The following is a 16471-nucleotide window of genomic DNA, read 5'->3' as shown; positions in this document are numbered from 1 at the left end:
CCAAGTTTTATCTGTTTATAATTGTGCAATATAAGACAATTTGTGATTTTTTTCAACAGTCTTTGAATTGGTTATTTCAGTTGCACTTAGGAACCTGACCTGTGACCTTTATCAAAGCTCCAGATTTTTCCTTATTTTTGTACCTCAGTTTTATGTTGTGGGAGGGTCTTCTTGATTGTTGTGTGTGTAACTGTCTTGTATTTCTGGTATCCCTGTTTTGGAATAATTTTCTTCTATTACCCTTGTTTTCCTTAGTTTTTAATCTCTAGATTCTGTGTAAATAAAAATGGTAAAAATTTTGGGCCAAGATTTTATTAATTTAAGCACTGAACAATAGAATCTTATAGCTTTGCAAGGGTTATTGAAAGATCCCTTACCTTTAGGAAAGTGATACTTGAATCTGCCAGGAGGAGAAAGTGAGCCTTTTTAAAGGCGTTTCCACAACTTTCTTGATGTCTTGTATAGGAATTCTTTTCACATCTCACCTAAACCATTTGCTATAACAAACATGTACATTCTTCATTATTGAGAAGCACTTAAGTGGCACCTACATCGTACATTATACTACCAAATCTTATTGTTTGGCATATGGCCTAACATGTTAAGGGTCTGCAGTACGCAGAAGAAAAATGTTGAGGAAACAAGTAGTATGAATAAGTGAATTTCAGAGATGTAAAGGGTATTGAGTAGCTGTGAGTTGCATGCCTCGACACTGGGGCCTGTGAAAGTCATCACCTTTTTTCTCATCATTTCGCCTTTTGTATATTGTCTTCAGATTGAGAACAGCTGGCTACCATCCTCTCTGTGAGATTGTTTATTGTCACGTCTCTTCCTCTTTTAAAGGCTGCAAATAACTTAAGTTCTTTTCATCTTTCTTCAGAGGTTTTAGTTTTCATCCTGCTAATCATCTTTGAGTCTCTTCTGAATCCCTTCCAAGTTTTACTTTTCCTCAACCCTCCTTTTCAGTTTAGAAGTACAAAACGACACAGTGCTGAGAGTTTCTGACCACTTCTGAGTTTCGTGAGAGGAAGATTTCACACTTGAACATGTGCCAGAGTCCATTTCACATAACTTTAGATTATGTTTGCTTTCCAGAAGTGTAGTCTTATGGTACTGACTGGCTGTCAGATTTTTATCTCCATATGACCTTGATCTTTTCCTCTTATGTTTATTTATAGCTTGTGTATTCATCATCTTTTATTTATGGAGTTTATTTTTCTTGGCTGAATAGGTTGCTTTGCACTGTCCTCATTGAAATTCATTGCCTTTTTTCTGATTACTTCACCACTTAATATCATTTCAATTCTTATCTTTCAATGTGGCCGACAAATGGGTTTCATATTGTCTGTGTTAAAAAAAAAAAAAAAAAAAGAAACAATGGCAGAACAAGATTTGTTTATGTTTCTTAAAATTGACTCTAATGAACAGGCTGGCTGAGTGGTAGGGATCTGTTTGTGTTTTCCTCCTTTTTATACTTCTGAAATCTACTCCCCTCACCACCAGAGTTTGGTGCCTGCATCTCTACACAATTATGCCAAGGAACAAAGAAAGCTTTGTCAGAGCATTTTATCTTGAACACTGCGGTCTAACTTAAATCTTAATCACTGCCTGTACGTATCTCTCCCTGTTCATAACTTGGAGTGGCTCCCCATCTCCACTGAATTAAATATAAACTTTCTAGTCTTCCATTTAAGGCACATTTTGGCCTCAGCCTCCCTTTCTCATCTGATTGCCTGTAACTATGTTTTATACAAAATGAACCACTTGTCATTCCCTGGATCTCACTTTCTGAGGCCTTGGTTTGTCTGCATTGTTTGCTCTGCTTAGAACACTCAAAAGCTTTTCTTTCTGATTTCTGTCTATTAACACCATTTAAGACCAGTATCTTTTTTGTTTCTGTTTTTCTCCAGCTCGATTTAATCTTTTCTCCTACCCTCCAAGCTATATATTCTTCGGGGTAATTACTACATTTTGCCCTTTGTTAAAGCTGCCTGTGTGCTTTTCTTATCCTTCCTGGTAGACTACCTTTTTTGAGAACAGTCTCTTCCTCATCATGGTAACTTTGGATGGACCTGCTATGTATTTGCATAAGTAATTGCATAGATTTACCTTTTTTCTATAGGTACATACACACCAAATAAATGAATTAGACCAGTTTGAGGCACTGTATGATATATTTGATTTAAATTCTAGTGTAAAGCTCCTTACCTACTTGCAGACTGGTAGCAAAATTTAACTTTATTTTGTAGAAACTATCCAACTCTGGCCAATATTGAAAGGAAGAAGAAGTTAAAACTTGAAAAGGAAAAGAGAGGGGCAGTATTGACAACGACACAGTATGGGTAAGTTCCTTAAAATTGCTTGCATTCTCACTACTTATTTAAACAAGTATACTTATAAATAAAAAAAGAGCATACACCAAACTCTTAAAATCTCTACACTCCCAATTCTAAAATCTTTGCTTTGTAACTCTTACTTAAAAAAATTTTAAATAATTAATGCTATATTTGTATGGCTTTCAAGGTGATTTATAATTATTAAGTCTTTTCTATCTTTGTCTCCCAGCTAAACAGCTCTCCTTCCCAAAGACAAGCCATTTTATCCTTCAGAGATATTCCATGTGTATGTAGCACATAGATAATCATCTCCCCCCCCCCCCCCTTTTTGATGCTATTTTACACCTTGGTTTTTAGCCAAATAAAATACTTGTAGATTGTCCCATATTAATACATAACAGGTCTCCTCATTCTTTAAGGATGGAAGCTTAGGGATATCCCACAGGGCCTTTTTTTGGTAACTATTGACAGTTAAATTCTTAACAATCTTTTACTAATAAAAAGTTGCCATTATTGCTCTATACATACATTTTACATGTGTGCAGGTATTTCTGAGGATGGATTTCTAGAATTGGATTTGCTGAGTCGAAAGATATGTGTGTATTTGTAATACTGATAACTGCCAAATATCTATCATAGAAGCTGTTCTAGTTTACTCTTCTACCAGCAATGTATGAGACACCCTCTTTTCACTATCACCTTCATAGATTTTTTTCAGATTTTTTCCATTTTATTTTTTAGAGAAATATATTTTTAATATAAGTAAAATATACAAATCTTACATGTAAACTTGATGAATTTATGCACACACATACACACATACAAGTATACACCTGCATACCTATGTAACTTCCATACAGATTAATAATACAATCATGTGCTGCCTAACTATGGGATATGTTCTGAGAAGTGTGTTAGGCAATTCTTTTGTTGTGCGAACATTATAGAGTGTATTTATGCAAAGTTGGATGTATAGTATTGCCTACTACATATTGCTGATAGGCTGTAATCCTGGACTGAATACTGTAGGCAATTGTTAACACAATGGTAAGTATTTTTTTTGTCTAAACATAGAAATAGTACAGAAAAATACACTATAAAAGATAAAAAGTAGTACACCTGTATAGAGCACTTATTATGAATGGAGCTTGCTGGACTGGAAATTGCTCTGTTTGAGTCAGTGAGTGAGTCATGGGTGAAGGAAAACCTAGGACATTACTGTACAATAACTGTATACTTTATAAATTTATAGCATTTATAAAACAAAGTTTATAAAACAGCATGAGATTAAATAAAGCACAAGAGAAATTGATCAATCAACAGATGCAGTAAACATAATATGTATGAGGCTCTAACAAAACATAGTATACTGTTTTACAGCCAATTTTTTTTTTATAAGTAGAATGTATGTTCTAAAATAACAATAAAAAGTAGAGTATAGTAAATATGTAGTATAGTAAAAAAAGCCAGTACCATTTTTTACAATCATCAAGTATTATGTACAGTATATAATTGTATGTGTATGTAATTCCATAAGACTGGCAACACAGTAATTTTGTTTATACCAGCATCACCACAAACGTGAGTGATGCACTGTGCTATGACGTTAGATGGCTCCAATGATAGGGATTTTTCAGCTCCATTATAACCTCGTGGGACCCTTGTCGTATATGGCGTCATTGACTGAAATGGTGTTACGCAGTGCATGACTATGTATAGAAAGTCTTCACCTCACAAAGTTCTCTTATGCCCTCCCTAGTTCAGTGCCTCCTCACAAAGTTAATCTCTTATCTGATTTCTGTCATCATATATTTATTTTACCTGTTCTTGGAACGTTATATAAGTGGAATCATACATTATGTATTCTTTGGTGTGTAATTTCAAAATTATTTTGTGAGATTCATTTATATTGCATGTAGCTATAAATCATTTATTCTTATAGCTATGTAAAACTATTATGAGAATATCTTCTCACTGTTGGACATTTGGGTTGTTTTCAGTTTGGGCTGTTATGAATAAAGCTGCTATGAACATTCTTTTACATGTTTTTTGTTGATGTAAGTACTCATTTTATGTATACAAACACACACACATATATATACATATATATGCGCATATATACATATACCGTGTGTGTGTGTGTGTGTGTGTGTGTGTGAGTACTGACACAGTACCCACACACACACACACACACATATATGTATATGTATACTGGGTCATAAGGCATCCATGTGTATAGCTTTGATAGATACAGCCAAACAGTTTTCCAAAATGGTTGTACCAATTTACATTCCTACTGACGGCATCTAATTGCTCTGTATCCTGGTCAATGCTTGGTATTGTTAAACCTTTTCATGTATTACCATTTCCTCATGATTAATGATGTCCAACGCCTTCTGACATCATTAGTGCTTATTGGCCATTTTTATATTCTCTTGTGATACACTATTTCAAGTCTTTATCCATTTTTAATTGGATTACTTGTCTTGGTTTGTAGGGATTATTTACTTAGATACAATTCTTATTTGAGTAGAGTATATGTATTGCAGATGTAGTCTCACAGTTTGTGTCTTGCCATTTTGCGCTCTTAATGGGTGTCTTTTAAAAAAAAAATACATCAGTCAGTTGTTCAGACATCTGGGGATAGCTGGGGTACAGTTAGACATATCTGCTGATCTTGACATGGCTCAGTCACAGATGGGTGTTGATTAGCTGATGGCTTATCTAGCCTGGCTGATGGCTGGGATGCCTAAATAGTTACCATTAGCTTTACTGTTTAATTCTTTAAAACATTTATAAAACAAATACTATTCTTACAAAAATCTCCCAGCAACTAGAATATGAAGGAACACTTTACAGCTTGTAAAGAGGCCAGTATAATCTTGATATCCAAACCTGATATAATAAAGGCAAATCACAAGCAAATATCTTTCGAGCAGAGGCACAAAAATCCTTTAAAACAGTTAGCAAATCAATCTGGCAATATGAAAAAAGGATATACATCATTGCCAAATGGGATTTATTCCAAGAGCAAGATTAGGTTTGGTGTTTGAAAATCAAATGTTATCACATTAACAGAGTGAGGGAGTAAAGTGATAGGATTACCTTAATAAGAAACTTTTAAAATCTCCATTGGGGGGGGGGGGGGGGAAGAAACTCAAAAAACTAGGAATAAAAGATAATTTTCTGAGTCTAATAAAGGACATCTCCAAACAACCTACAGCCAAATCATAATAGTGAAATACTGATCATTTTCCCCCTGAGGTTGGGAACAAGGCAAGGATAACCACTACTACCACTTATATTCAACATTATATTGGAGATCCTAGGCAGTGTAATTAATAAAGCAGGAAAAAAATAGAACATATAAAGTTTGAAAAGAAAGAAGTAAAACGGTCAATTTTTAGAGTTGACACGATTATATATGTAAAAACCCCAAACAAATCTGCAATTAGAGTTAATAAGTGACTTTAGCAAGAGTGCCAAATACATGTAAGATTAATATTTTTGAAATCAGTTTAATTTCTGTATATTAGCAACAAAAATTAGAAAATGCATTTTTAGAAGATACTACTTACAATAGCATCAAAATATCATATATCTAGGACTACATCTAACAAGAGATTTGCCAAACCTCTATACTGAAAACTATAAAACATTGCTCAGAAACATTAAAGCGCTAAATAAATGGGTGGATATATAATGTTCATGGACTGGAAGATGCAATATGTTTATATCAGTTCTCAAATTGGTCCTAATCAAAATCCTAGCAAGTTTTTTGTTTTGTTTTGTTTTTGCAGGGGTGTGGTAGAATGAATGGTGGAGGAGGGCAGTATTGCTAAACTTTAAAATTTATATGAAAATGCAAATGTTCTAAAGTAGCTAAGAAAGTTAGAGTGATGAAGATAGTGTAGTGTTGGCTAATACCACAATATCAGATCTACTGATAGACAATCACCTGACTATGACAAAGGTGCAATATGATACAGTGGAAAAAGGGTAGTGGGTTTTTTTTGTTTGTTTTGTTTTTGTTAATCCTCACTTGAGGATTTTTTAGGGTAGAAGGGAGTGGTGAAGGGGGAGAGAGACGTCGATGTGAGAGAGACACATCAATTGGTTGCCTCCTGCACTCTCCCCACCCGGGGCAAACTAGTGACCCTTGGTGCACTGGCTGATGCTCTAACCACTTAGCCACACTGGCCAGGGCAAGGATAGTGTGTTTTAACCTTTTCCTTTTAAACTTTTATGCCTGTGTATTTAAAAGTATATTTCTTTATTGAATATATAATTTGACCTTATTTTTTTATAGTCCAGGATGAAAATCTCTCTCTTTTAGCTAGGGTTTAGTTTATTTACATTTAATGTAATTACTAATATAGTTGGGTTTCAGCCTACCATTGTCCTATTAGTTTTTACATTTTTTCCAATTTTTTGTTTCCTTTCTTCTTTTGGGTTAATTGAATAATTTTTAATATATTTTCCTCTCTATTCGCTTTTTAGTTATAATTATTCCTAATCTCTCCATTTCAAGTGCATCTACATTTTTACTTACATTAAGTGTTGATTAAATAAACTTTCCCTTTAAATGATTGTCAAACAGTGGTGTAATGCAAATACTAAATATACTACTTTTTCAGTTAAGCCTTTTATTGATCTCATCAGTTAAGGGTTATCGTAACTCATTACTTATTAGTGATTACCTTAAAGATGATCATTCAAAAGCGAGCTGTGGTCAGGTGCAGGCAGCACCTCTGCGTGGATACAGGAAGGCATCTGGGAGTGGGAGCCTGAGGAAAGTGGCCTCTCCTCATTATCCTCAGGGTGATGGTGGGCCAGAGGCAGCAACTCTGTTTGCTAGCTGTGATGACTTTGTTGAGGTATTAGCCCAACATTTCTGGATGGAAACTGGAAACTGATCCATGGTTCTCTGCAAAATTTGGAGCATATATATGATTTTTTGGATGAGACTCTGTAAAGATTATGGTGAGTCTAAAAGTATTAAGAACTTCTGTATTGCAGAGATATTAACTGAATATGTTGGTTTAGCAAATCATTTAGAAAATGTTATGATAATTACCATTTATTAAGGGCCCAGTGTGTTACCTTGTTCTAGATGCAAAGCACTTTATAGTAATTCTCTGTATGTCTCTATGATTCCCATTCTACAGATGAGGGAGTAAATGGACTCGGTGGTCTTAATACTGTCCAAGAGACATAACCAGAAAGTGGCAAAATTAGGATTTGAACCCAGATTTCTAATTTCTATACTCCTAACTGCAGCCTCCATTATTAATGGAGAAATGAATTTTGCCTGATAAATGACTAGGATAAATATATGTATCTTTGTGAAAACTCAGCCCCACCAAAGTATACCTTGTATTATAGTCTACTGGGAATGTAGATAGTAAACATTTTTTGTTGTTGTTAATCTTCACCCAAGGGTATTTTTTCCATTGATTTTTAGAGAGAGTGGGAGGGAGGGAGAAGGAGAGGTGGGGGGAGAGGGAGAGAGAAACATCTGTGTGAGAGAGAGACATCAATTGGTTACCTCCACGCACACCCCAAACAGGATTGAGCCTGCAACCCTTGACCAGGAATTGAACCCACAACCCTTCAGTGTTCAGGCTGATGCTCTTTCCACTGAACCATACCAGCAAGGGCATAAACCTTTTTTAAAAATGGCCCTTTTTTGCCCTGGCCAGTGTGGCTCAGTTGGTTGGGCGTCATCCCGTGCACGGAGAGGTCGCTGGTTTGATTCCCAGTCAGGGCACATTGATTCCCAGTCCCTGGGAGGGGGTGCCCAGGAGGCAGTGCTTTGCTCTCACATAGATATTTTTCTCTTCTTCCTTCCTCTCTAAAAAAGTCAATAAAGTATTTTTAAAAATAAATAAAATGGCCTTTTTTCTACACGTAGTTTATATTAGAATATGCTCACGTAAGTATTTGTTTTCCTTCTAAGAGGAGTAATTGTAGTGGTTGAGAGGGCACTTGGTTTGAGGTGCTGTGAAATTACGCTCAATCTATAACTCTATCCTCCTGTAAAGTAAATAGTGCCTGTCTAATCAATTTCAAAGAGTTGTTACGAAAATCAAACAAGGCAGTATGTTTGTAAATGCTTCAGACCTTGAAGGCTCCTTAGCAGTGAGTAGACAAAAGTTAACACACTTTATAAAGTCTAAGAAACACTTTTATGTACAATAGGAAGGAAACTGCCGGTTAAAATCACCTGCTGTTGATTGTAAAACATAGCCCAATTTCAGAGGAAATGTGCGTCTTGGAATGGATAAAATATGGTATATTGTGGCGTGTTATTCTTTTAAAGTTCTTCCATAGAGTTCTCTGTCTTTGGAAACCACTGAATTTATTTTATTCGGGTCTCTTTAATGAACTAAGCTACAAGTGATTGACAGCTAGATTTCTTTTGCATTCAGTAGACTTTTTTCAAATATTTTTTGAAAGGTCAGTGTCTTTTATATTAAGAATTGCATTTTTTTTTTTCATTACAGTAAGATGAAGGGAATGTCCAGACATTCACAGATGGCAAAGATCAGAAGTCCTGGCAGACATCACAAATGGAAAAATGACCGTGCTGGACAGAGAGCAGCCATTGGATTAGGCAATGGCTTGTGTGATTCGAAGCCCGAAGGTCCACCCGAGGCAAATACAGACCCTCTGAGTGTTTTGGTAAATACTGATTCTGGTAAGTTAAACAGGAAAACTGTGTTTATAAGTATAGGCGGTGAAGCTGAAGTTGATTCTTCACAGCATTGTTTGTGGAGAGTTTAATAGCAAATATGTAAAAATGTAGAATGATGCTTTTGTTTTTATTTTTTAACAGGGATTCCTTGTCAAAAACCTTATTTCAGGACATCTTTTCTGAACCTTGGGGGTGGGCATATGAGGTAGGCAGGATATGGAAGATAATATATGTTGGATAATTTCCATAGTATGATGTAATCTTGGAACTGTTCTTAAGATTGTCCTGAGAGTATTGATGCTATAGATTCAAATTTGCTCAATTATATGATTTTTCCCCCCCCACCTATCAAGTAGTGATCCTAATGGAAGCTAGTATTTATGCTACTGAGCATAAACATATCTCTTTGGGTAAATAATATTAATTCATTGTATCTGAGTAATACTCTTCTTTCTCAGGGCATAGAATATATTTATATGTTTATTGAATTCACTCTAGAACTTCTGGGGCAAGTTTACTCTTGCTTATAAGTTGAAGAATTAAAGAACCAAAATGCTGCTATCCTGTGCAGATCTCATTCAGCCTTGAGACTCCATTTTTTCTTCTGAAAAGTGAAAATGTATATGTAATATTTCCACCATCTTTCCTTCTAATAGTATGGGGAGGCTTTATCTAATTGCATGTGTATCCTCATTTGCAAAGGAGTAGTATTAGTGAGTGGATTGAGATTACATTGTAGGTTTGCTAGCAGGCTCTGTTCAGCCTGGAAGACAGTGGCTTCACATGACAAATTAATGAACTTATGGCCAGCAAGAATTGGGATATCTAATTCACTGACTGAACTAGGATGGAAAACAATCTTGGCATAAGAGAATGTTGGGCCAAAAATAAGATAACATTTCACATCAACTAACACTTATTGAATAAGGTATTTACTGTGCTCTAAATGCTTTGTATATGTTAACTTGTTTCCTTATAACAAACCTTTTACATACGTACTGTTGCTACTTCCATTTTAGAATTGAGGAACACAGGCTAAGTGATTTACCTTTGTCTTACTGCTAGTTAGCGGCAGAGCCAGAGTTTGAACTTAGGAGTCTGACTCCACTGGCGCACCATACTTCCTCTAAATGTGAAGTCTTATTTGTCTAAAAAAATTATAATTTTTATTATCAACAAGTTACTAATTTGAAAATTATGTAATTCTTCACTTGTTGCAGTTCTCTAAGTGAACATTTGAAGAACTCTGTAGCATTGAGTGGTCTTTGTTCTTTTTGTTTTGTTTTGTTACCTTTGGTAGATGAGTAATTCTGTTTTCCCATTTTATAAAGAATTTTTTAAAATCTTCACCTGAGGATATGTTCATTGATTTTTAAAGAGAGCGGAAAAGGGAAAGAGTGCATGCCCACTGGGGGTAGAACCTGCAACCTAGGTATGTGCCCTGACTGGGAACCAAACCCGCAACCTTTTGGTGTACAGGACGACTCTCCAACCAGCTGAGCCACTGAGCAAGGGCTGTTTTCTCATATCAGTATGTGTTAATCTGGTGAAATACTAACAAAAAGATGATATATATTTTGCTTTTACTTAAACCTGTAGTTAAGTCTTTAAGAGACACATTAGATATGAGCAACACTAGTAAATACTTTGCTTCCTCATTTTGTGGGAAAAATTCCATGTAAATTCATGTTATCCTTTACCTCAGATTACTTCTGGATGTTTACATTTTCCAAATCAGTGTTTAGACCATTGGTTCTTCAACTTTTCTTTCCAGGTAGAGCTGCAGAAAACCACATGTACCATTTTTTTCACATGGCCTAAATGTTCTCCTGTAGATCAGTCTTATACTTGTTTGGAGGCAGCTTCCTTCACCTTGGGCCAGTCAAACCCAGTATGTGCTTATTCTTCAAGTTGCAGGTCCAAGGGCAGCATAGTGATACTGGAGCCCTGTTCGTGCTCTCACATGGCACTTAACACTTTTCAGCACTAAGCTCTCTTTCAAAATGGAGATCTTGCAGTTCTTACATTTTTTGCCCTTTTTTTTGGCTCAGAATCTTATCCAGACATCAGCATTCACATTTTAGATAAGACAACAGTTCTCAACCTTTATAAACCTCATATACTGAGCTCTCGTTTTTGTGATACTTGGTAGTTTGTTAACACTCACTGATTGCGCAGATGCTTTAAATGTGGGGTTGACATTGTTTCAAAGAGAAGCATGTCATTTGGAGTCTCCCCGTTTGTCAGTTTTGAGTATGGTCTGTTGTCAGTAGATTTTCTTTTAATCTTTTTGGTATCTAATTTTTTAGGACCACATTTAATTTGTTGCTGTTCTTTAAATATACGTACAACATGTTTTATGGCTTTCCTGGCATGTGGTTTTAATAAGTTTTAACTGAGCTAGGAAGAAAGGAGCCGGTCAGTGATGTATCCTTGAGCATCACTGACTTAAGCACCTCAGCATCCACAAAACAAAAAGGATCCAATTTTTCAGTCATTTGTTATAATATAGCTATTATCATAGAACACTAACTAGAACATCAGTCTAAGTATGCATTGGCATAAGCCAAATGGGCTTCTGTTGTTTAAAGGGTAGATGTTGCCCAAGTGGTATAGCTCAGCAGTTGCAGTTGAGTGGTCACCTGTGAACCAGGAGGTCACGGTTCAGTTCTGGTCAGGGCACATGACCAGGTTTCAGGCTTGATCCCCAGTAGGGGGTATGCAGGAGGCAGCCGATCGATGATTCTCATCATTGAAGGTGGAAGCTAAAGTAAGAAAATACGCAGGCCTAACACATCCGCTGTCACGAATGCCCATTTTAAATATCTATTTTTGAGAGTTGGAAACCATAAAGCAAAGTTCTCATTTTTTAAGGGTGATTTTTTTTCAATAGATAGCATTTTCTTTACGAGACTTAAATTGTAAATGTTCTTGAGCATGTAGCTGTGTTTTGTTTCATAAGGGCAATAGGAAATGGTAGGAGGAGGAAGGGAGAGAGACAAGAAAAAAGTAAGTTGTAGAAAGAAGCCAGATGCGAAGCTTTTACAACTAGTGTTTAGAGTTGGGCAAGACATTCAGAAAGCAATTTTTAAAAATATTTATTTTAAGAGGGATTTACTGAGGTCCTACTTTTTGCTTGCCTAGCACTATAATTCAGAGAAGTCTCTCCCTGACTTCAAGAAACTCATAGTCTAGTGATAAATTTTGGATTATTGTATTATATTTTTGGTTAGTTGGAATACGATATGTATATACTAGAGGTGAGATTTACCATAAGAAAAATATCACTGGTGTTTTAACTTTAAGATAAATTATTTGAGCTGGTATTTCATAATCATTTTAAAGTTTGATTTTATCATCTTTATTGCTACTGTTTTTATACCGATGTTTTTAGTTTAGAGAAATGTTTTGACCATTTTTATTAAAAAGTGAGTGAAGTTTGTTGAGTATTATTCTGTCGGCTAGTACAGTGCCTTCGGCATAGTCTTTCCAGGATAGCTGCTAAAAATGCCCACGTTAGAGCTGCTAGGTGGATCTAGGGGATTTTGGGAACAGCTTTCTCTTTTGAGATGAAAAGTCACTGTGGAGGATGTTTTGATCAAGTCAAAAGGACAGTGCCCTTTTTCAAAGTGTTACTATGTGTGGTGGATCTCTGAAATACAGTTGAGGGGGAATAAAGTAGGGAAGGAGTTGTTCATTTGTGTGAACTCCTAACTCTTAACCTTTGGGAAGGCAGTCAAGTATAGTGAGCTTTGTGACAGTCCTACTAATGAGTACACCAATCACCCAGATTGTGGTTTTACCATTCTCCAATTAAAGAGATTGGACTAGAGCCTTTTGGAGAAATGATTGAAGTTTGGGACAGGGAAAATATAAGGTGAGCCTAGAGCATTTAATACAGTGCCAGACAGTAAGAAAGTGCTAAAAAAACATTAGGATGTGGGCATATCACAAGGATATAGGGACCAACTGGAAGTGCTCCCAATGGCTAAAGCTGGAACAGTTTTGAGCCACAAAATAAATAATAATAGATTATAACCCAAAGAATAAAGTAAATGTCCATGAGTCCATAGTAGTATAAATAAATATGGGAGAGGAGGGACAAATCTTTTTTATACAAGAATTTCAAATAATAATTGTAGAAGGGTTAGGGAAAAATAGAAAGTCACCATTAGAACACAGTAATAATTGTTTCAGGCAAGAGCCACTGATGAATGGTAAAATTGGTGGCAGCACTTCAAGGTAAAATAGGGTATTTATATAGCATTAAAATGTCTCCCCCAAATATTAGGTAGTGGTGTTGAATACGCAGTTAGATTATTCTGGAATTTAGGGGAGAATTGAAGGCTGGAGCTATAAATTTATTATTCACCAGCATCTAGATAGTATTTTAAGATTTGGGATGAAATGAAATCATAAGAGGAGGAGGCATAAAGAGAAAAACTTGTTGAAGATTGGAACCAGGGGCGCTTGAAAATTTTGAAAGTTGGTGAATGAGAATTCAGTAGGGAGACTGGGAAAGGAGAGCCAAGTGATGGGAGTCTGGAAGCCCAATGAAGAAAATGTTTTTAAAAGTAAAAAATGAGCCCTGGCTGGTGTGGCTCAGTTGGTTAGAACGTTGCCCCGTGCACTGAAGGATCACAGGTTCAATTCCTGGTCGGGGTGCATATGGGAGGCAACAGATGGATGTTTCTCTCTCCCTCTCCCTCCCTCTCTAGAATCAATGGCGGGGGGAATCCTTGGGTGAGGGTTTAAAAAAAAAAAAGTAAAACATGATTACTATCAAATGTTGTCACTAAGTTAAGTAAGATGAGAACCAAGAAATGACTTCTAGGTTTGGCAACACAGAGGAAGCAGGTCAACTTGTCAGGGAAAGCTTCACTGGTGTGCTGGGCCTGAAAGACAAATTGTACTAGATTCTGAAGTGGGTCAGACAGCTGTAGGAAATACCAGGCCCAGATGAGTGAGACATTTTGTTAGGATGGCTTCATTTTATTAAGAGGACTTTATATCTGTAGGAGATATTCTAGCCCACTAGTTAAGAATTGGGATTTGGAGTCACATGGCCAGGACTTAAATTTGACCCAACTGTTGTATAATTTTGTTACCTGGAGGGAGAGCTACTCACATTCCCTGAATTTGGTTTCATCACCTGTAATTAATATTGAAAGTGATACTCCATAAGGATGAAATGTGCTCATGCTCTTAAAGAACATGGATTGTACTTTTTGATATCTCTTTTTGGATCTTAGAAGGAAATAATACAGTTTGGCCTATCATTCAAACAATGGGATGAACAGTCTCCTTATTAATATTGTAGATTTTAAAAAATCCACTAATAATGTATTTCTATACTAATTCTATCTATCATCTATCTATATCTATCTATCTATCTATCTATCTATCTATCTATCTATCTATCTATCTATCATCTATCTATCTATCTATCTATCATCATCTGTCATCTATCATCTATCTATCATCTATCTATCTATCTATCATCTATCTATCTATCTATCTATCTATCTATCTATCTATCTATCTATCTATCTATCTATCTATCTATCATCATCTATCATCTATCTATCTATCTGTCATCATCTATCTAGATAAATACAGTACATAGTTTCCTTTCCCTTTATTAGCCCAGGAGAAAAGGTGGTTAGTTAGCTTAAAATTGACAAGAAGCAGGTTTTGGAGGATGTGGTGCTGGATATCGTGGATGGGTAGAAGAGAGAGGATTCAATTTCAACCACTAGAAGGTGGTAGTTCCACATTCACAGAAAGTACTCCCATTTCCTATTGGCATGTTTTGCTTTCCCCTACACTGATTTAGTGAACATTAAGTGCTGTCTTGAAACATTTCATAGTGGTTGGGGTTGAGTTAGTTCATTACATAGACAAGTTACTTATTGTCTTCATTCTTCGGTCGGGCTTTATTTTTATTGGTTGTTTTGAATAGATTTAATATATTTTTAGAGCTGCCAAAAACAAATGTAATAGGTGGTGTCCTGGGGCTACAGCTAGGCTTGTTGGGCTCTGATCAAACAATTTACCTTTGGCAGGCTCTTGAGTACTTGCTCAGTTCTCATGCTTGGCTTGTTTACTTAAGTTCTTAGAAGTTCCAAATAATAAAAACTTTGGGCAGATTAATTTCAGCAAACTCTTTGATTAAGCCTTTATCTATAGAATGACATAAATATTATTTCTGTCCTTAAAACCAGTCTTAAAAACAGCACGGGTGGATATTTTTATATTTTATTCCTAAATCTAATTTTCAGAGTCAGTGATCCTAATCAAGTGAAGTTAAATAAATTTCTGGTCTTTCTACTATCTTAATAATATTAATAGCATAAATAAAGTAAATAAAATAAATTAATAGCAAAGACTGTATAATTAAATTAATTTAAAGAAGGCCCAAATTCCATAACCTGTGAAGTATGGTAAGTAACAGCGCTGTGTATAGCTTCCATTTGCCCCTGTGTCTTCTCTTTGGGGCAAATTGTTTCTCTGAACATGAAGATTTAAACCAAGGGGAAATTTTTCAGGCCTCCTGGGTTTTGTTCTTTGGGAAGATTTGGGAAATGATCAGAAATTACTTTCTTTTTAATAACACATGAGGGAGTGGGGAGCTGTCAGCTTTCTTTTTATGGTGGTAGATGTTTTTGGTATACTGTTTTACTCTTAGTGCTTTTCCTTTCTGTTTCAGAGTCTGATAAAGAGGAGAAACCACAAAGTACTGTCATACCCAAGGAAGTAACACCAGCCCTGTGCTCACTGATGAACAGCTATGGTAGTCTCTCCGGGTCAGATAGTGAGCCAGAAGGTAAGTCATGGCCTCAGTTGTTGCAATTGGGTTTGTTTTGTTTTGTTGCTTTTGCCTTTGATATATACTATGCATCAGTAGCGTCCATTCATGTGTATATATCCCAGGAAAGGTGTGTCATGCACGTTCTTTATTTGATATTGAAATTCCTGTTTCATTTGATTCAGAAGTAAAGTTAACATGGGATTGAAGGAAAGAAATGGGGAAATGTATTGCTGTATAGAAGAGAGAATATCGACTACTTGAAGAAAATCCTAAAAGATATAGCAAAGAAAGTTAATTTTTTGGCTCTGCTCTCCATGTTTAGCACCTTTGGTAGGTGAATAGAGGTCCTTTATGACAGAGATGATGGTAGACTTTCTTAAATGTATATAGGGCATTGCTCTTCAAAGAGCAGGTTTACATAAATTATCTCATTTGGGGGACACAGCAACCCTGTACTTGTGGTTGCATTAGTTTTAAAGGTTGGAAGAAATGAATCTTTTCAAGAGTCTTTCTGAGAAGTTAGCAATATTCAGAAGACATGTCTTACCCTTAAAGATGATGATGAGCCAGCTTAATCTCTAGCATCTCTTTTAGGTCCACTTAAAAGAGCTGTGAGTTGCCCTAGCC

The 16471-nt window shown here is 35.9% G+C and overlaps 1 protein-coding gene across 1 annotated transcript in view; it reads left to right on the top strand.

The window, feature by feature from the left end:
- Positions 1 to 16471, top strand: part of NUFIP1 (nuclear FMR1 interacting protein 1) — a 41034-nt gene that overhangs the window by 8975 nt on the left and 15588 nt on the right. Inside the window, exons 6-8 of the mRNA XM_081130136.1 lie at positions 2250 to 2342; positions 8843 to 9036; positions 15743 to 15859. Of these exons, the coding sequence (XP_080986262.1) occupies positions 2250 to 2342; positions 8843 to 9036; positions 15743 to 15859 (404 nt within the window). The remainder of the gene's footprint in view (positions 1 to 2249; positions 2343 to 8842; positions 9037 to 15742; positions 15860 to 16471) is intronic.

This window comes from Miniopterus schreibersii (assembly GCF_964146895.1).
Source record: "Miniopterus schreibersii genome assembly, chromosome: 2".
NCBI classification, from domain to species: domain Eukaryota; kingdom Metazoa; phylum Chordata; class Mammalia; order Chiroptera; family Miniopteridae; genus Miniopterus; species Miniopterus schreibersii.
The sequence above is the reverse complement of the archived record's forward strand: the minus strand, read 5'-3'. Positions and strand labels throughout refer to the sequence as shown.